The sequence below is a fragment of the Myodes glareolus genome, chromosome 2 (genome assembly GCF_982192425.1).
Source record: "Myodes glareolus chromosome 2, mMyoGla1.1, whole genome shotgun sequence".
In the NCBI taxonomy this organism is placed as follows: Eukaryota; Metazoa; Chordata; class Mammalia; order Rodentia; family Cricetidae; genus Myodes; species Myodes glareolus.
The window spans coordinates 103780701-103802687 of record NC_142027.1 but is presented as its reverse complement, the minus strand read 5'-3'; the positions used below and the strand labels follow the sequence as shown (position 1 = coordinate 103802687).

Here is a 21987-nt window from a genome sequence, read left to right as displayed (position 1 = left end):
CCCCTCCACCCAAGCAGGCTCCTCAGACCCTGGGATGTCCGATCCTTTCTTTCCCCAGCAGGCCCTTCCTCCAGATCCTCCCGTGGCACAGGGGAAGCGCCCTGTGCTGTGGTCCTGTTGGCCGCGCATGACCTTGGACGCCTCTCCAAAGCCGTGCCCACTCCTCGGAATAGGCCGAGGGTTTGCTCCCTACGGTGCCTCCGGTTGTTGGGAATTGCAAACTCGCTCGCGCGCCTTTCTCCTATGCAATGACAACAACTTGGCTCACCACCCCAGCACCGGAGTCCCTGGCTGGAAGCAGGCTCCCGGGACTCACGGAGGGGCGTGCCCACCGGCCCTCCGCTCGGGGATCCCTCTGGAACGCCTGGGCCCGCGATGCCAGGGGCCGCCACACCTGTCATCCCACCGGCGGGACTCCAGGCTCAGCCCCGGGGACCCCGATGAGGGACTAGGCAGCGCCCGGCCTGAACACATCCCGCAGACAGGCCCGCCGGGGAAGCGCGAGTCGAGACAGCGCACCGGCTGCAATCCCCGCTGCGGGTCCCTAGGGGGCGCAGCGGGCGCGGGAAGTCACTCTGGGCCCCGGCACGAAATTGCAGGCGGGCGGGCGCGGCGAGTTTGAAAACAAGCGAGCACCGTGGGGGCGGGTCCCGGGCGCGAGAGCCGCGGGGCTCGGCCAATCAGAGGCGGGCGGCGGGCGCGGGCGGCGCGTGCGGCCGGGCTGTGAATGGGGCGCGGCGGTCGCGGCGGCGGCCGAGGCGAGAGCCGGCGCGCGGGCGGGCGCACTTTCTCCACAGCGCCGGGCGGGGGCGGCGGCGGCGGCGGCGGCAGAGGCGTTCTGCTCAGCTCCCCTCAGAGAGCGCTGCGGGCCCGGCGCTGCGCGGCTGCGAGGAGCCAGGGCGACGTGCCGGGCATTTCCCCGCTTGCTGACAACTTCTCCTCGGCTCCGTCTCGCTGTTCATCGGAGCCCGGACGCCGCCCCTCCGCGCCCGCCGCTGCCACAGCGGGTCTGCGCGCTCCCGCCCGCCCTGCCCGTCCCGCGGCGCCCGGGGGTGGCGGCTCCGCGGCATGGCCCGCGCCCGGCCCTCGGTGGCGGGCGGCGGTGGCGCGGCGCCCCCTGAGCGTGCGGGGCCCGGGCGGCCGCGGAGGAGCGGGACCGGCTACCACTGCGATCCCGAGAGCCCCGGGCTGCGAGCGGCGCCCCAGACCCCCGAGCCGGGCGCGGGCCGGCGGGCTGCAAAGTTGAGGCTGGGCCGCGGGCTGTGGGCGCTGCTGTTGCTCCAGCTGCACTTGCTGCGGGCGCTGGCGCAAGGTAGGTGCGGGCCTGGCCGGGGTGACACCCCCGAGGTGGACTTGGTGGGCGCTACCCGGGGTGGGCTTTAGGGGTGCGCAATCCCGGGGTGAACTCTTGGAGCTCGCGCTGCCCCGGGGTGACACCCCAGGGGTGAACTTTGTGGGCGCCACCTGGTCTATATTAGGGATGGATATCTCTGAGGTGACTTTGCAAGTGGACACCTATGGGCTGGGCTTCATGGCTGTACGATCTTGGGGTGACACCCTGGGGTGTACTTTGTAGGTACCACCTGGGATAGACTGTGTTGTGGGTGGACACCTCTGGGCTGAGTTGCAGGGCTGCCGAGTCTTAGGGTCACAACCTTTAGGGTGTACTAAAATATGAGTGGTCATCCCCGAGGTGACTTTGCAGGTGGGCACCTCTGGACTGAGGTTTAGGAGTACACAATCTTGGGTGACACCCCTGGGGTGGACTTTGTGGGCCCCTCCTGGTCTATATTTTGAGTGGATATCTCCGAGATGACTTTGCAAGTGGACATCTATGGGCTGGGCTTCAGGGGTGAATAATCTTGGGGTGACATCCTGTGGTGTACTTTGTGAGCGCCGTCTGGAATGGGCTATGTTATGAGCAGATACCTTCGAGCTGAGTTTCAGGGCTGCATAACCTTAGGGTGACACCTTTGGGATGAACTATGTTATGGGTGGTCATACTTGAGGTGACTTTGCAGGTGGATACTTCAGGACTGAGCTTTAGGGTCGCCCAGTCTTGGGGTGACACCCCTGGGGTGAAGTAAGGATGCATTCCCCTCGGCTGGGCTGCGGGGATACACGCCCCTGGAGTGGGTGCCACCTGGCACGGGCTGTATTAGGAATGGACATCCCCGGGGTGGACTTTAGAAATGGCTGCATCTGGGCTAGGCCGTGGGTGTGTGAAATACAGAGCGCACACCCCTGGGATGGGCTGTTTGAATGGTCACCCCCTAGATTATATGAGTACATATTCCCGGTGGACTTTAGGGTTGACACTCGTGGGCTGGATCCTGTGGGGTGCGTTCAGCCTGGAGTACTCTGTGGCTAGGTATCTTTGGGGGTGTACTTTGGTGATGGACGCTACTGGCGTAGATAACCCTGACATGGACCCTGGGAGTGTTGGCATTTTGGACGGACTCCAGATGGGCGCTGCTTGAAGTGGACAGCTTTGGGGTGCACTCTGGGGGTGCGCGCCGCCTGGGGTGGATCTTCCAGGGTAGACTTTGTGGGTGCGGCCTGGAGTGACCTCGGGGTTGTGGGTGCCCCTCGGCGCAGCGCTGGGAACGTTGCGAGCCTTTAGGGTCTCCCACCCTCTGAATCAGGACTGTGGGTCACTAGGTCTGGAGGCAGCAAAAGGGTTAAAGCGGTGTGCTTCTGTTCCGCGCAGCGATCGGAGCGCGCTGACACTGAGTCGCCGGAGAATGCGCCCTGTGTTGTGTGTTGCATTTTCTTTCTCTTTCTTCTTCTAGTTTTTTTTTAAATTGGAGCCCCGGAAGAACCTTTAAAGTTGAGCCCCAGCCACCATGGCTTCAAAGAACGCCCAGCGCGTCCTATTGCACTGATTAAACACGAGCTGATTCGTATCTGAGTCTGCACCGCCGAATCTTGTTAACGATGAGTGACAACCGCGGTGGACTTCAAATATCAAGTGCCAGTCACCACCAGCCGCCCTTCCCCCCTCTCAAGGGCTGCCCCCCTTCCAATCCTGATGCCTCACCCCAAGTGGGTGCCTCGTACTCGGTGGAGCAAAACTTTGGGAGCCCACAGCTTTGCCTCCGGGCTTTGTTTTTCTCCCTCGGTTGGCTTCAGTTTGGAGCACAGAGGTGTTCTCTAAAATAAGGAAAGGGGATCTGCGGATTTCAGGTGACCTTTTGCAAGTGGAGATGGAATCTCTCCGGAAAGAGCTTTCCCTCCTAAATCTGGATTTCCCCTGCTTAAACCTGAAGCATACGTGTGCCAGTCAGCTTCCTCTTGCCCTGGGAGGTCGCTGGTCTAAAAACAGAAAAAGCAGACATAATCGTGTTAACATGACTTTTGATGGAGTCTTTAAAACTGATTGGTGAACCTGGTTTTGCTCTTGGTAGTTTAGAAAAATTAACTTCCGAGTTCATTGCTTTTATCCTGGAAGCTTACCAAAATAAGGTGCTGAGTATTTGGAGATCGAAGGGAATAGGAACTTTATACTTACATTATGAATAGCTCTGTTTTGTGTTCTATGTGCCAGTGAGTTATGTGTGGTAAAAAGCCCAGTGATTTCAATGCAATACTTAAAAGTCTGACTTTAAAATTACAATGAGATAGCTTAACAAGAGCCTTATAACTTAATATTTTATTTGAGCTTATCTAATGTTATCTGAGTGTCAGCCCTGCTTCCCTTAGGTTTTAATAAATGCGCTTTCTTGTTTTCTATATGGAAACAAATCACCGTGTGTTTCTGATTACTTTAACCCCTTCACACCTAATATACTCATTTCACCTTTTTTGGTGCCACCTTTTATCTAAGGATGTTATCCAGAAGGAAAAGCGTTTACTGATTGTGTAAAATGGAATCTAGTTTGTGAGAGTAGCCAGGTTCAAGTGAAGAAATCGAGATCACTTAGGACGACCTTCAGAGATGGAGTTCAGTTTCTCGTCTCAAAAATGAAAGTGACTTTCACTTGGCAGTCACCTGTACGTTTGAAGATTGGCGCACCACTTTGAACAGTGGGAAAGATCCGCTAGAGCCCTTGTTCGCACTGTATCAGACTTTCTCAGCTGCATCTTGCAGGCCATGTAAAGCGTTGTCCTTTCACAATTGCAGTTAGTGAAAAATCATTAATTTTTATAAATACATGTACTAAGGTAAAAGCCATACTTTTCAAAGAGAGGAATCCTTTATTTACTTCTTGCCAATAAAAGCACAGGCACCTGTTTCAGATTTATGTGGTGCAAGAAAGTATGCAGACCTTTTAGTGTAAAATTTCAAATAGGTTGTCACAAATTTTAAATTCATCGACAGGTTTCTGTTCTTTGTGCTATGTGAAATGTGTAATATATCCATCATTTTATATTATATTGGAAATTCATATTACAGAGGAGATGTCACCATTTGACAAAACCTCATGTATCTTGAAAATGAAAATTCCGGTGCGCTGTTGAGATTTCTGATGAGATGATGAGTTGGTCATATGCACAGGAATGCATTCTCTAGAATCTTATCAGATAAAATGTAACATTTTGCATGGAACAGTTACCACTAAGTTGAAACTGTCATAATGCCATATTGATACTGTGTATCTATCTAAGGCTGTTCCTAATTCCTCTGTAGACTTTTCCTCTTAGAATAAGTCTATGGGTCAGCTTGGTGTTGATTTCTAGCAGACAACATGTTTAGTAAAAGTTATATATGTATGGCCGAAGTTACAAGCAGGAATCTATTTCTGGCCATGACGTGAAGTACCAGGTTTGGATCTTATAAGTATAACTTCAGTACGTACTGCAGTTTCTTCTCTGTACATGGAAATATACTCTGCTTATTGGTGTGTGTTTAATTGTTCATGACTCGTCTGGATTCCTAAACCTCCAAGTTGTTAGTTATGGAAGAGAAGTGGCAACACATGCTTTCATTATGCTGTGCACCAAGTATGAGTGGTTCAGAAAGAGAGCTTCTGAGGCAAGGGATGCATCAGAGGGACCGGGTATCTTGGGATGGAGAATTCTGTCTATCTGGAGCTGAGGAGATGGCTCCGTTGATAAAATGCTTGCTGGGCAAACATGAAGAGCTGAATTCAGATCCATAGGACCCACTTAACAGTCCTGATGACCCTGGGCACTGAAGTGGGGGAGATCCCTTGGAGCTGCTTGGCCAATCAGGTTAGCAGAATTGCTAAGCTCTGGTTTCAGAGAGAGCTTCTGTTTCAAAAAATAAAATGTTGTTTCCTGGTGCACATTAGAATCAGGTGGACATTTGAGGGTATGCGGGGCCAGCTCATTTCGAGTGAACCACCAAGCTTTCCAGGTGTCTCTCTCATGTCCATTGCCATTTAAGAATCCCTGGCTACATTGCTTTGTTGTCTCACTCCAGTTACCAGCTGATTTCTGGAAACTTCCCTAGGCCAGTGTTTCACAGCTTGGCTGCACACTAGAATCCTCTGGGAGCTTTGAGGCAGAAGTATACTTCTAGACTTTGTTGACTTGAGGTTTGACCTAAGCAGTAGAATCTCCAGACTCCCCAGTTGGTTCTGATGATTAGTCAGGTTTGGGAACCACTGTTCTGGGTGACTCCATCCCCTCCTTTAATCTTGTCCCCAAGCCTTCAGATCCTAGTAGCTTTTATGGATCTGGTTTGCTCAAACCCTGCATAAGTCCTTTCTATGCAACCGTTTGTGTTCCTTGCTAATGAAACTGTTCAGCTCCTGACTTGTGCTACCCCTAGGATTGCATTAGAATCACTAGTGTCATTTATTTATATGACAGGGTTTCCTGTGACCCAGGCTCCCCATACAAACTCACTGTGTACGTAAGGATGACCTTGAACTTCCTTTGGTTTCTACAACCCAAGTTCTTGGACTCTGTGACGTGTACCACCATACCCAATTTATCGCTAGTGAAATTTCAGGAATACAGTTGTCTAGGCTTCACCCCAGACCTGCTAGGTTTCAGAAGAAAGAGGGTTCTGTGTACTGTATGACTCAGTGGTTAAGAGCACACATGGCTGGCTGCTCACAACCATCTGTAACTGATATCCTCGTCAGGCCTTAGAGGGCACTGCATGCATGTGGTGCACATGTACACCCATACATAATTTTTTTTTAAAAAAGAAAGGGGTTCTACATGTGAGATTATCATATTCTATTTTGTTTCTATCCTTGTGTTTCAAATCCCATAATCTCACTGAATTTACTGGGACTCTTACCCTGTTTTCCTGTGGTCTGAGCCACTTTCTTCATGCCATTTCCCAGCCGGGGGTGAAGTCTGCTAATTGTCTTTCTGCCACTTGTTTGATGGAGAAATAACAAAGCAGTGTTAATTGAGGTCACTGCATGTCTAGTCTCCCTTTAAGCTCCTATTGTTTTCCATTAATCCAGATGTGCTTTGTGTCCCCTCTTCCTCTTACCCTCTGAACCACTTCCTTAATTCTGTAGTTTGAATTGAGACCTGAGCATGGGTTCCAGACCACCTTGCTTCACTAGAGGCTGAATAGACTCTCCCCAGACCCCTGCACATTTAACAGAGGGCCGCTCATCACTTGGTTGGGTAACTCATTGTCCCTTTCTATGAGGCCTGCATGTAACCCACCTTAATGGTCCCTTATGAACTAAGGATGAGTTTCTTCACACACCCCTGTCTTTTAGAAAAACATTTGTATGTGCGTGTACATGTAGTACAGCACCAGTGTGGAGGACAGAAGACAGCTTGTGAGGCATGTTTCTCTCCTTCTACCATGAGGGCCCCAGGAATTGACCTCAGGCTGTCAGGTTGAAGCAAACACCCTTGCCCACTGAGCCATCTCACAGATCAGAACAACTCTTGGGAGAAGGTAGCACTTTGTTCTGTTATCTGTGAGGAATCTCGATATAGAGGTGCTAACTGATTTGCTCAAGGCTCCAGAAGGAGTGCTGGTAGAGCCTGAAAGAAAAGCCAGATCCAGCATCTGTGAACATAGCTTAGGTCTCCCAGGAGCCTGTGCCTTTGGAATGAAAGAAGACAATAGGAGCACTCTGATCCATAGTGCAGAAAGATGATGGGTGAAACTCTAAATAGTCTGTGGACCGACCTGACCGTGACTCAGTTTACCTCACAGTCATGATCATGAGCCAATAGAATCATATTAGAGAATTCTGAGGACCGAGAAGAGAAATGTACACACCATCTTCTGTATTCAAACCCTGTCCCCTAATAAACTAGTTTTTCCCACTTTGGTATTGCCTCCCTTCCACTCATTTTCCTTCCTACGCTATAACTTGAACTCCAGTGAAGTGGACAGTATGCTGCCATGCCAGGGTGGACCACCAGGAATAAACATGCCAGTTTTTTTGTTTTGTTTTGTTTTTTTTTGGAGAACATTTGAAAAATTCTTTTTTCTACTTTAATGTGCACTGAATTTAAGACTTATAGAGGTGGAGACTGTAAGGCACCAGTAGATCTTTTAGTTACTGCTTTGCAGTAGCATGTGTGTTCTCTAACAGCAAACAGTTAAGTTCAGCCACCTGCTGGGATTGTACCCAGCTGGGAAGTCCTGTATCCTAAATACTGGCTTCAGACAAAGTGGACACTGCCAGTGAGGCTGGTGTCTACGTGATACAGGCTTTGCAGTTAACTGAGTTTTAGGTTTCTCTTCTCAGAGCGCTTGGGTCTTGGTTGCCACATGGGATTGGAGTTTTAGGTTGTACGGCACTTCACTGCCTCCATCTGACCGTGGCTGGGGGTCGCAGAAGTCAGGTTAGTGATATCTTCTTACTATAATCATGTCGTGGAATGGACACAGGGGAAGGAGGAGCATTGAGATTTGTGTAGGCTCTGACTTTGGATTTTCTAAGCAAAAATGGTCTTGAGAGAGATGACCCCATGAGTCCCATGCTTGGCAGTTGAGTAAAGCCAAGGGTGGTTTTGGATATAGTTCAAAAGGTGTGCTATAGATAGTTAGTGAATTATTTAAAAATAAAATTTTAATATGCATTGTATTTTGTCAGCACCATTGTTCTGGCCATCCATAGTTACACATACAAATCACTATGATAAGCTTTTCAGTGGCTCCCTGGAATGCAGAAGTCTGTTCTTTGGTCTGTCCTGCTGGTTACAGGTCTCACACTTTTACAGCTTTTACATTAATGCAACTTTCTCTCCCCACTCTGTCGAAATGAAACAACAAAACAAAACAACAAATAAAGAACTCCAGAACCTTGCTGTATGTTTTTATACCTTTGATATTCTGGTAGGTACAAGGTTTGACTCACGCATGACAAGCAGCTCCAAAGCCAGAGACTATGGCATCAGCTTGGCCTCATCTTCCCACTTTGTGGGAATGAGAATAATTTCTCTAAAACTTTCGTAGAAACATGGCTGTGGTAGGTAGAAAAGGTGTTGGGCTAAATATCTGTAGCCCTGGCTTTTATCTCCATTTGAAACCACCTTGCAGTGTGGGGAAGCCTGCTAGCTTCTCCTGAGTGTATTTTCCCACCTGTGAAAGGTGGTGGTGGTGGGAGCTTAGACTAGTAAGTGCGTAGATGTTCAGAGTCATTCTGCTCTGATTCTCTCCTCTTCTGTGTTGATATCCTTGAGTCTCCGGGTGTGCCCGCTGTCTGGGTTCTGTAACTCCATATGTCTCAGCTCCTAGGAACTGCTTCCTATCTCTTCACCATTGTCAGGGTGTATATATAGTGTTGGAGACAACTGGTGCAATGCAATATTTCTCCTTCGGTGCTGCTGTCTAATGTGTGATAGATTTACTACAGCCCGAAAATGGTTCATGCTCAAAATTTTAGGTTCTGTAAAACAAATTAGTGCCGTAATTTATCAGTGTAAGCCTGAAGTTTGGAGGAATAAATATTCTTAAAATAGGAGACATGTATTTATCTAAATGGCTGGAAGAAGAAAGGACATGACGAATCTAAATCGGGTGGCAATTAATGCAGTGAGAAATTTAAACAGAGATGAACTAATGATGGCCATGAGGATGTTTAGATTTACTGGTCAGTGACCATCAGTAATTTAAAAATTACTTAAAATTAGCTCTAGAGTAACTTTTCACTTTTAACAGGATTAACTGCCCTTCTATTGATATACAGTGTCTAGAGAAGTTAATAGCTATCAATTAAATAATTCAAGTTCTTGACAACTGACTTGTCTGTCAGTCAAGTAAATTTATTAATTGACTGATTTGTGAAAATTAGCTTATTAAACATTTGGTCAGACTATGGTTTCTTTAGTGTTTTAAAAAATTTAGTTTTTATTTGTGTGTATGTGTGTGTGTGAGAGAGAGACAGACAGAGAGACAGAGAGAGACAGAGAGAGAGAATGCCATGTGTGTGCAAGTGCCCTTGGAGGCCAGAAGAGGGCATTGGGTTACTTGAAGTTGGAGGTACAGGGTTATGAGCCCTCTGACATAGGTGCTGGGAACCGAATTCTGTTCCCCTAGAAGAGCAGCAAGTACCCTTAACTTCTGAGCCATCTCTCTAGCCCCTTATGAATGTTTTTTATTTTAATGTTTTTATTTATTTTAATTTTTATTATTATTGTGTATATGTGCACAGATACATGTAGGAGGAGGCTTCTTTTTCGTCCCAGCCACCCAGAACCAAAATAACCACACAGAAACTATATTTTTTAAGACACTTCTTGGCCCATTAGCTCTAACTTCTTTTTTTTTTAAAAGGCTACTCTTTTTTTTAAAAAATATTTATTTATTTATTATACAATATTCTGTCTGTGTGTATGTCTGCAGGCCAGAAGAGGGCACCAGACCTCATTACGAATGGTTATGAGCCACCATGTGGTTGCCGGGAATTGAACTCAGGACCTTTGGAAGAGCAGGGCCACTGAGCCATCTCTCCAGCCCCCTAGCTCTAACTTCTTATTGGCTAACTCTTACATCTTAATTTAACCCATTTCTAGTAATCTGTGTATCGCCATGTCTTTGTGGCTTACCGGCAAGATAAACAGATAAATAGCATCTGTCTCTGGCGGGGCTACATGGCTTCTCTCTGACTCTGCCCTTCTTTCTCCCAGCATTCAGCTTAGTTTTCCCTGACTACCTCTATTCTTTTGCCCTATCAGGCCAAGCCAGTTTTCTTTATTAACTAACCAATTGTATTCATAGCATGCAAAGAGGAATCCCACATACGATATATTTGCATGCACACGTGCATGTGTGGTGGCATGTTTATGCTCAGCATGTCAGTGGAGGGAGGCCGGAAGAAACTATGGAATGGGTTCTCTCTTCCTACTATGGTTTCCAGGGATCAGTCTTAGGTTGTCAGCCTTATACAGTACATGCTTACCTGCTGAGCCATCGCACCAGTTAGATTTTGCTGTGTTTCAAAACAGTTATTATTTTAAAATGGACAGGGCTGCTTCCGGAGGATGTGGGCTTTTAGATGATGGGCTACAGGAGACTCTGGAACTAATTATTAGTCAACGTTATTCTCAGGTACAGTGTTTTGTTATCTTTTCTCTCCTTCAGAACTTTCTATGTACTCCACCTGATTCTTTACTGTGAGACGTCTGGAAGCTCAGTTTTACAAAGATGAATGGCCTTTATAAAAATAAAAGCAAAAATAGTAGCAACCAGAGAATGCTTGAGCTTTGGGAGGAATGTGACTATTTGGGGGGAACTTCAGCACGTAGTTCCTTCTGATAATAATAGGTGGTGGTAATTTAGCTACTGAGCCTGGGAACACTTGTCGGGTTTGGGTTAGGAAGGGATTTTGTATGACACAGGTATAACTGATCATACTTAGGTGGGAATGACCTTTTCCAGAGTTACTTTGTGTGTGTGGTGGTTTTCTTTTGGGGAAAAAGTCATTTTCAAACTGAAGGGCAGTTGTAGCTTGCCTGTCTCCAGGTGGTATGTGAGATGCGGGAGAGACTGAGATTATTCCTGACTCAGCTCTTCTGTAAGGTGCAGCGTCGAATTTGTCCACAAACCACCAGATGGCAACAGAAAAGGTGTTTGTATAGAAAGCAGTTATTTCCACAGCTTTATTATTTTTATTTATTTCTGTGGCATACCGTCCCTCAGTATACTTACATATGCATTTTTGGGCTAAAACCATCATGAATTGATAATACCTGGCAATATAAGATCACAATCAGGAAATGGAATAGAGGTGCCATGTCGCCAGGAAAAGATTTTATTTATTTTACATGAGCACATGTACTAACCATTCCTGAAAGAAATGAGCTTCCAGGGATGTGGCTTGTTCCTTTCTGTCCCTGTGTCATCCTTGCTTCTGCTCTGTCTTCTTTTTCAGCTTTTCCATAGCTCTCAGTGTAAGCAGCAATAATTCGCAGAACATTAAACAAACAAACAAACAAGCAAGGCTCTTACCCCAAAGCATTTTCTGTAACACCTTTGAAAGGAGGTCATGAGCTTGTAAATGTTGAACATATTTGTGTAGTTGCTGGATAATGGTGCTTTTGCTTTAAGTATAATATGTTTTGTGTTTGCCTCACAGGCTTATCCCCACTCCCTGCGGCTGTCATCCCTTTTAGACTCTTTTAGAGTCTTTTTCTTAGGCAAGTCTCCTGTGTACAAGCTAGAAACTCAACCCGAATTTCTTCAGGACAAAAAAAAAAAAAAAGAAAAGAAATAAAAAAGATTTTATTGGATACTTCCAAGGGAGTCATAATGTACCTAGCAGGATGCCACCTAGCCACCTAGCCAGACCTGGACATGTTCCAGACTTACCTTTCCGTCAGGAATGAGAGCCCAAGAATAATGCTGGTATGCATGAGGCTCTGGGTTTGAGTCATGGTAGCAGAGCTATATCTGCCCACCCACTCACACCCTCAGGTACAGCCTCTTTCGTGTGTCTCCTTCTTTCTGTGCCATTGTCATCTTGAGTCATTGAAAATGGTTTTCTCTGCACAGCTGAGAGCTAGCTGCTGTCAGTCTTTACATTTTTAGTTCAGATCTTCAAATAAGGATTGACTCAAAGCTTTGGTCCTGAGAAATGTGAAATTGCGAAATGATCAGGATTTTTTTTTGTTGTTGTTGTTTGTTTTTTGTTTTGTTTTGTTTTGTCTTGGTATGTGTGTGTGTGACAGGATCTTGCCATATAGTCAAGGCTGATCTAGGACTTGCAGTTCATCTGCTCCAACCTCCTGAGTTGGGATTGTCCACAGGCACTACTGTGCTACTGTGCCAGCGTCAGGCTTATATTTTCATTATTATCTCAAGGGAGATAAAGCATTCCATGTATTGCAAAAGTAAGATTGCATGGAAGAAGCTAAAATGATGCCCATAGAAGATCGAGAAGCAGCAGCTGTAGAGGTGGAGGAAGTAGCAGATTTGGCCTAAGTACTGGAGATATGAGTATAGTTTAGGATTTAGGGGGCACAAAATGGAACTGCGTAGGACATTGGAGTATGAATGAGGAAGCGTCACAGGTCACATTCAGGCCTCTTTTAGGAAGAGCAGTTGGTGAACATGGCTGTTCCTGAGCTTGGACCTTTGGGCAGTGAGGTCATGATCCAGCTTTTGAACACATTAGTGTGAGGTTCCCTGAAGGTTCAGAAGCTGAGCTCAGAATTAGAGGAGTGACTTAAACTTTGGGTATAGCTGTTCATGGAGACACTAGCTTATTGCTTAGGAAAATGGCCTTGGCAGAAACAAAAGCTGACTCAGCTACTTGGGTGGGCTATTTAGTCTTGTGTGTGTGCATGTTTACTAGTTAGAGTTTCTATTGCTGTGACAAAACACCATGACCAAAAGCACCCAAGAACATCAGCCCAGAGGTGACACCACCCACAAAGGACTGGGCCCTCCCACATCAATCACTAACTAAGAAAATGCCCTACAGGCTTCCTACAGTCTGATCTTATGGAAGCATTTTCTCACTTGAGGTTCCCTTCTCCCAGATGGCTCTATTTTGTGTCAAGTTCACATAAAACTAGCCAGCACAATGTGTTCACTTGCGTACCTGTTCCTGTGTATGCACACATGCTTGTGGAAGTCAGAAGTCAATGTTGAGTGTCTTCCTCAATCACTTTCCCTCTTAATTTTTTGAAATGGTCACTCACTGAACCGATTGGTGTTTACCATTTGACTGTGCTGATTAGCTAGTGAGCTGGATCCACTTCTCCAGAACTAGCATTATAGCTGCATGCCACCATCCTTAGCTTTTTGTATAGGTTCAGGGAGTACAAACTTAGCCCCTCACGTTTGTGCAGGAAATACCTTACCAACTGAGCCATCTCCAAGCCCTTAATCATCCTTAAATCTTGTTTTGTTGTGTTGAAGGATTGTTAATTTTACCCTTTTCATATAGCTGTTGTGAGGATCGGTTGATATGGTTACATAGAAGGTGTTAAGGTCTTACTTAGTACATAGCATTCAGTCAGTAAGTGTTGCTTTGTTGGCATTGTTATTGCTATTTACACTTCAGTAGACAGGAATCACACTCCATTCACTCCCTGGCTCCATAGTATTGGGGATTAATGAGTTTCTGCGGTACAGAGTGGCACTGTGAACAATTGGAATGACTAAAGAGCCATTATACTAATCGTAGCTTTGCTGTGGTTTACTAGATAAATCGCAAGGAGAAAGAGTGCGGTGATGGGAACTGATGTGATAATATAGAAATAATAACCCGTTGGCATGGTAGTGGTACTATCATAGAACACCCTGAATGGTGTTATGGTAGAGATGTGACTGATAAGGATACCAAGAAATGTCTCCTGGCTTTGTTGATTTGATGCGGATTGGGGATCTTTTCTAGGATAGTATTGCTGGGTTCTAACAGCACAAAGTTGATCACAGAATGAATATGCCAGGACCAAGTGGAGTTGAGAGTTTGTTCTCTTACTGTGGAAAATACTCAAGGAAAACTGTGGGGTGTTTGGAATGCACAGTGAGGAGATGATCCTAAAGCACCTTGGGAATACATATTTTTTTCTAAGTTTGAAATACGTTCACTGTGCTCCTCATCAACTGCAGCACTCGGGAGTGGCTGCTACAGCTCACCTGGGCAACACAGTAGGGCTGGCCATGAAGATGTAGGTAAGCGAGAACTGACGCTGAGGACACGAAAGCCTGAGAACTGGCCCTGACCCTTGCTCATTGCTGCAAGGAGTGAATTAGCCAAGGCAATGGGGGAGAGCTCACTCTGGTGGCGAAGATGGGGGGAGCTGTAAGACTGATCACCCCATCTGTGATCTTCTGGAGCCTGGAGCACTGGTGTGTATGTGTGTGTGTGTGTGTGTGTGTGTGTGTTGGTACTGCGGACTCAGGACTGCTGGATCTCTATGGCACAGGGCTACAACAGGATGTCCAGGAAGAGTCTCATTGAGGGCCCAGTATTGATGGTGCAGCAGAGACTAGGGGCCTTGAACTATTGCATGTAAAGATGTATGGATAAAGGGGTCGACTTATGAGTCACTGTGTCACTCTGCAGCTTCCATGATGAGATTTTTTTCAATTTTTCTCTCCCCCTTTCCTTTCTCTTAAATTTTATTTTGTTTTATCTTGGGTGGGGGCAGATGGGTGGGCAGGCATGATGTGGGCAGGAAAGATGCAAAGACTAAATAAAAAGAAAGTTAAAAATATTTATTCTGGGAATAAAATATGGGTTGTTGTCATGGCTAAATGAGAAGTATTATCGCAACTTTGTAATGTTACTTCAGTTTTATATTTCTTACATCCCAATGCTTGCAGACATTACTACCAAAGCTGACATAGGGAGCTTAAATATCTACCCTGCTGTAAATACAGAGAAGTTGTAGGCAAAATATAACAAAAACAATCAATCAATCATAATCTTGGCTTGTACTAGGACTATACTGGGGACTTGATGTCTATAACCTCAAACCTGGGACAGCACCCAAGGGTTCAGAGTAGTGGAAGTGATGGGTATTTTGTAAGAGAGCAAAAGACTTGCCTGACATTTGTATAATGTTGGAAAATGGAGTTGAGGCCCTTGGCATTAAATCTTAAAGGGTTATGATATCTATTAAGAGACTGAAAAAACCTACCTTTTAGTTTGGGAAAGTACACAGAAACTTGCTGTTTTCTGGGGGTTGTGACAATTAGGAGGAAAAAAACATCTCAAAACCTGAAATTCACAGTTGGGATGTGCATGTGTCAAATTTAGCATTTTTTACAGTGCAATTTGTATAACAAAAAATTAGCACAAAGTATGATTTAGAACTATGGAAAATAATTGAGTGCTCCAAAGTGAGAAACAATCTTGTAGAGCAAATGAAAAGCCATGACACTTGCAGAAGAAAGTTCATGCTAAAGATGAGCTTCCAGTACAGGCATATCTCAGCCACACCGGGAAATGGGTCACTGTGAAGGAGAGCTCGTAGATGTTATAAATAGAAGAGGGCGTGTCAGGAGGTAGGGATGGTATGGCCCCTAAAAGAGATGCTTTTATTTGAATTTACTAGAGATTAAAACAGACCACAGTGAAAGAACAGATTAGAAAGTGAAGAACAGATTTGGGAAAGAACCAAGTAGGACTTCTATAAATGAAAATTATGGTCATTAAATTTTAAAAAGTAACATCAATGGATAGGTTATACAGCCAAGTAGATATAATTGAAGAGAAAACTATTGATTTTTTTTAAAGGAGATTTGAGGAAATTGGTTGGAGTGCAGTACTGAGGGATAGAGACAGAAAACGAGTGGTAAAGATTCATGAACTTTAGAATGAGAACATTCAATATCATCTCCCATGAGCTTTCAGAAAGAGAATATAGGACATGCTACTAGAAGATATAGTGGACAGGATTTTAAAAATTGTTATTGTATATGATGTATGTGGACGGGTGGCCATGGCACTTGTGTAGACTAGAGGACAACTTTTCTGTCTTTCTATCATTATTTGGGTTCTGGGATTGAACCCAGGTCATCAGGATTGCACAGTAAGTGCCTTTTCTTGCTGAGTCATCTTACCAGGCTCCTAGAAAATTTTCATGAGTTCTTGGATTCCAAAAACACATTGGGCCCCAGGAAAGATTAAAAAAACAATTTCATAGATAGATAACTGTAGATGAAATATTAGAAAAGAAAACAGAACTAATCTAAGCAGATGCTTAAAATGGCAGGTATTTATCATAGAAGATGATGAAGTGTCTTCAAAGTGTTGAGGGAGAAAAACAACTGACCTAGTGATCTGTATCCATAAAAAAAAATTCAAGTGTAAGAGTGAAACAAAGACAAAGTAGATTATTCATAGAGTATTTAGAGGAACAACTCAAAGTTGTATTTCATGAAGAACTTGAAATCAGGAGCATGAGCTCCAAGTAGCTAAATGATAGGAAACAATGTATCCACACCAACTTTAAGTTTACCCGGTCACCTTGTGGTTTACAAGAGTGAGTACCTTAGTTAATGAGTATCAGTGTTAATGAGTACCACTGTTAATGAGCAGCCAAATCAAAATCCATGGAGTCTACCAGCCACAACCACAGGTGGAAAATTGTGGATTTACCAAACATTCACACATACATCCCCCTTATTTCTTAGACAATTTAATATTAAGACCTTGTTACATTGCATTTTTACTGTATTAGGACTCATAAGAAATATGAATTTTAAATCTTTTAAAAGAAAGAAGCTTTTTGCAGTACATCATTTTCTCTAAGGGTCTGGAGTATCTGTAGATTTTGATGTCTGGTGATGAGTGGGGGTAATTCTAGCACTGATCACCTTGGGTACTGAAGGATGACTGTATTAGCATTTCTACTCCTAAAGTATAAAATGACTGAGTGTGAGGGGTAGTGGAACTGGATGGGCAGGTGGAGTCATAGAGATGTTGGTTAAAGGACATACATTTTAGCTGAAAGGAGTAATGCATTAAAGAGACCCATAGCTAGCAACTGTGTTGCAATGCAGTAACTATAGCTTGCAACACTGTTACATGCGGTGATTCTAGCAGGCAACAATATATTTTATCCTTTTAAATTCCATAGCAGATTATATTTTCACCACATAAAAGTATGAAAAATGTATATGGTAATTAACTCATTTTTTTCATTCTATACTGTATCCTTTCAAAATACATTATATACAGCAAATGATACAGTTGACTCTTAATGTTTTGAGCAGATGCTCACAACTCTTGAGCTCATTACAGTAGAAATAGAAGTGCCTCAGTTCAGTTTATGTAGTCGGTTTTTTTTTCTTTTTTTTAAAAAGCTATATTCCCAGGTCTTTTCTTTACTTTTAATTTTTAGGTATAGTCTAAGTTTTCCAGACTGACTTGAACTTGCCCTGTAGCACAGGCAGGTTTCTCTTGCCTCAGTCTCCAGTAGCTACAATTGCAGGTATGAGCCACCAGAGCTGGCAACTGTACATAATTTGCCTAAATTAAACTGCAATTTAATAACTGTGAGTAGAAGTTAATTCAGATGTTAATTGCACTGTGAGAAAGATAATGTGAGATGATGAAGTTTTTTTTTTCTGTTATGGTGCAGATGGTTTAGTGGGCATGCATGTGGTTCACTGGAAGGCTTGTATGATGCATGGAATCAGGGAGATCAAGACTTTCACAGGGCAACTAGTGGAACCTTAGGATTCAGAGTATCACTTGGAAGTAGGAATGTGATGGACCAGATAGAAAGAGGGGGTTGTCCTTCACAGCATCCTCTACTGATTTCTCACCAACTCCTAACTTTGAGCTTTGTTGAAATCTAGTATAATGCATTGGACACCATGGATGGTCTGCAGCTCTGACTCTTAATCAAGATTGTGAGACAATGCATAGTTTATAGTAAGTTCTAGATAATTTTTGAGATAGGGTCTCACTATTAATTCAAGCTGACCTTGAACTCTAGATTTTCCTTCCTTAGGCTTGTGCCACTATGCTTAGCTCCTTTATAGTAATTTTAAAGTTATAATTTAGCCTCAAAGCTTGAGTTTATATTTCTTTTGAATGCTTGTTTGCATGTGTATGTATGTGCACATGTGTATGTATGCATATTTACATGTATATGTGTGTCTGGGGACCAAAGGTTGATATTGGTCTTCCTTGATTGCTATCTCCATTTACCATCCAGGGTCTCCTGCCTAACACAGGAGCTAGTACAGCAGCCAACATGGCCCCAGGATCTGTCTCTGTCCCCTGAGAGATGGGATTGTTGGTAGACTTGGCTTTTATGTTGTTGATGGGAACCCAAACTCCAGTCTTCACACTCACAGTGTATGCTTTACCTATTGAGCCTTCTCATCTCTTCTGTCTTTTGAGTTTATTTTTATTTTTTTAACTCTAACTACCTTTGCATTGTATGTTGCTATTTCTTGGGTTTCAGGTGAATCACACATGAGATACTACTGGCAACCCCTCATCCCTTTAAAGCAAAATTTCACATGGTTTCTGGATTATCACACGCCAGTTAGAGAGTGCTAGTCTACTGTGACTTCTTTTCCTCCTGATGGGAAGAAACTGGTTTGGCTGGAATCCTCTGTTCCTGCTGTGTCCACAGCAGGTCACCCTGACCAGGATAATGAGGTTTTACATTTTTCTGGCTTCTTTCACAGTGACTCTTACAACACATAAGAAGACTACTATTTTGTGTTGGTATCTAAAAGGACAGAACATATAGAAATGGTTCTAATAGGTGAGAAGACAGTCCAAAAACAGTTGAGAAAGGAAATTATGGGATATTTTATACAATATAACATGTAATGTATTAATATGCTTTATTTAGTATTCTTAATGCTTTGGACATTGTCCCTTTTCTGTATCTTGTATCTCTCTCTCTCTCTCTTTCTCTCTCTCTCTCTCTCTCTCTCTGTATGCATATACATGTAACAAGTGTGGGCATGTGGTTGCATACTTGTGCATATGTGTCTGCCTGTGGAGTTTTTTTTTTTTTTTTTTTCAGGCAGGATCTCCCATTGGCCTGGAACTTGCCTAGTAGCCTGGCTAGCTAGACCCAGCGATGGTATAGAGGTCAGAGAGCAACCTCAGTGTTGGTCCTTACCGTCTACCTTGTTTGAGACAGACAATGCTTATGTTCATCAGCATGTATGATACTATCTGATGGAAATTCAGATGCTCTAAGTTTTGTGTTGTGCTGGCCCCTGGGAGTGACCTGAGCCTCCTCTGAACACAGGTTTCTTTCTTCCATCTCTTGAAAAAGTAGAGTCAGGTGGCTTATGTCCTACTACTGTTCTCTGTTTTCTGATTTTTTTTGTATTAAGCTTAGATCACTTTTGAAATAATATTACATATAATAGAAAAACATAAAGGTTAGAAAAGTAATGAGAATGTAATGTTAGTGGAAAGTGGCCTAGAAGTTACTAATTTATAAAATGATGTACTACGATTGAACGAATGCACCCGCCTTCTTATGGTGCTTATCTCTGCATTTCTAATATTTTGTGTTTTAAACAGAATCATTTAAAACTTTTAAATTGCAAAAGCAATTAGAATTATTTACCATAATGTGAATCTGTGGGTTTTGGGAAGAATGTGGTTTAATCACTGAGAGTGGATGAATGGGAAACTGGGATTTTGGTATTTAAAAAAATTCCACTACTTGAGAGCTCTTAACTAACCGCTTTTGGCTTTATTTTGTTCTTCTGCTTGAAAAAGGCTCACATTGTCTTGACGGGCTCATTGGCAGAACAACAACAAAAAACTCCTTTGAAAGATGGATTGATAAACACATTTGTACCATTGATTTCTGGTTAGGCCTGTGTAATCTTTTTGATTCTAGTGTCAAATTCTCCCAATAACAGCACTGATATTGAACCCATTCAGAACATTCAAGTTTTCACAGGAATATGCACAAAAATTTGAAATATCATTGTGCATGAAAAAGGAGTGAACTTACATCGGAATATGTGTATGTAGAACACTTAAAAGTCGAAGAATAAAAAATGTAATGTAAATCAGAGCTTCAGGTGTGACTGCTGTACAGGTGACAATTTGATGGCCCCGGGTTCACAAAAGTGAATCTATTATTTATCTATCTATCACCTATCTATTTCTTTTTGAGAACTGTGCTGGTAAGAGTGGAGATAGCCCAGCCATTTCTTTGTTCTGGCATTTCTTAGCCTGTTCTTAAAGAACCGTGCAGATCCCTGAAGTCTGGTGCTTTTTTTTTTTTCTCCCCTTGACAATTTCTTTTTTAGTGTTTCCCTCTTTTTGCTTAAATGTGCCAGACTTGCTCTTTTTTTTGAGTAAATGATGTTCAAACCCTTTATATTCCTGAGCATGGCAACAACTTCGAATAATGTTATAAATGTGAAATTGCAATAAAGCTTTTCAGGCAAGCAAAGCAGCCCCACACATATATTTTACACTTATTTTTATATTTTTACTTGTGTATGAGGGTGTGCTGGGTGTGTGGGAAGTCAGAGGAGAACTTGTGGAAGTCAGTTCTCTCCTTCTACCATGTGGATTCTGGGGGACTGAACTTGGGTGATAGCCTACTGTTTCTGCTGTTTCTTCCTGGCCCTAGTTGATTCTTAAGGGTGATTTTATTCTTTTAATTCTTGCAAACAAGATTAGTCATCATGTGTTTTTATTTTTTGCTGTTGTCTTTCTCTTTTCCAGTCTGACTGGGGACCAGAAATAGTCCCCTTTCCTTTTTCTTTCCCTTGGTCCCTTCCCTCTCCATTCCTTGTTGCTTCCTTCCTTATAAAGTAACAAAACTTTGTATGTATGTATGTGTGTGGTGTATGTGCATGTGACTATGTATGTGGGCCAAGGGCAGAGGAGGACTTTTGTGTTCCGCTCTGCATTCTTAACTTTATTTTCTGAAACCATGAGCCAAAATGCCTGTTTGCTTCATACATTTATTATCTAGGTATATTCTAAATTGATGGGACATTTTCTCTTTTCCCATCTCTAGCAAATTTTCTACAGTTTCTCCTTTGTTTGCAAGAACTGTGTTTTTCCCCACCTATGGCAACACATTTATTTCATGTTCAACATATGGGCACTGTTAATAGACACCTTTACAGGTGTAACAGCTGAGAAGGATGCCTGATTAAGAAAGGCATGCCTTGGGACTTAAGAGGCAACTCAGCAGTTAAGAATGCTTGTTGATCTTTCAGATGACCAGAGCTCTGTTCCTAGCACTCACCCATGCTAGGTGACTCAGATTGCCAGTACCTCCAATTTTATGCAATCTGACTTTCTCGTCTGGCTCCCACAGGTTTCTGCATGCATGTGCATGTACACATGACAGTCATATATAGATGTAAATAAATAATAAATATTTTAAAAAGTAGATTGTGCATGGGTCCTCTCGCATGCTAGACAAATGCTCTTCCACTGAGCTACGTCCTCAGTTCACCTTCCACCAAATTTATTTTGGGAAATAAGGAGATGGAGTTTTCTTTTCATCACAGAACTTGAAATTTTTAAAAAAGAATGTGTATGTATGTGTGTGAGTGGTTACACACACGGCACAGTGCTTGTGTATGTAGAGGTCAGAGGACAGCTTTGTGGAGTTGAGACTCTTCTACCTTTATATGGGTTCTGGGAATTGAACTCAGGCTGTTAGGCTGACATGTCTTGGGCCATCTTGTTGGCACAAAAACTTTGGGTTTTATTTGTACTTATATTGTTTTATGATGTAATACTAATTATGAAAAATAGCAAGTAGGTTAGCCTGTTCTTAGTCACAAGAAGCTCTGCTCTTCTGTTCCCCAGTCCCATGGTTCCCTCTGCTTGAGGTAATGATGATGTTATATGAACCCCCCAAACACACACACACACACACACACACACACCTTATAGGAATTATAGCATACTATTAACTCTGGAGGTTGACCCCAGAGCCCTTGTCCTTTTTCACTTACTGCGCCTGAGAGATCATTTCACATTACCATGTATAAATGTATCTTGTGGAAACCTACACACATAGAAAGTAGTTTATGGATTCTGAGAGTAACTCAGTAGTGTTTACTGGGCAAATGACCTGAGAACAGTGCTTAGAAACTGTTTTTTTTCTTTCTTTTTTTTTAGTTTTGTGTTTTGTTTTTTCTTAAAGCTGGTACAAGCT

At 43.6% G+C, this 21987-nt stretch overlaps 1 protein-coding gene across 1 annotated transcript in view; it reads left to right on the top strand.

The window, feature by feature from the left end:
• Positions 1-814: 814 nt before the first annotated feature.
• Positions 815-21987, top strand: part of Sdk1 (sidekick cell adhesion molecule 1) — a 944655-nt gene continuing 923482 nt past the window's right edge. The window contains exon 1 of the mRNA XM_087903322.1: positions 815-1312. Coding sequence (XP_087759448.1) covers positions 1069-1312 — 244 coding nt within the window. The 5' untranslated portion in view covers positions 815-1068. The remainder of the gene's footprint in view (positions 1313-21987) is intronic.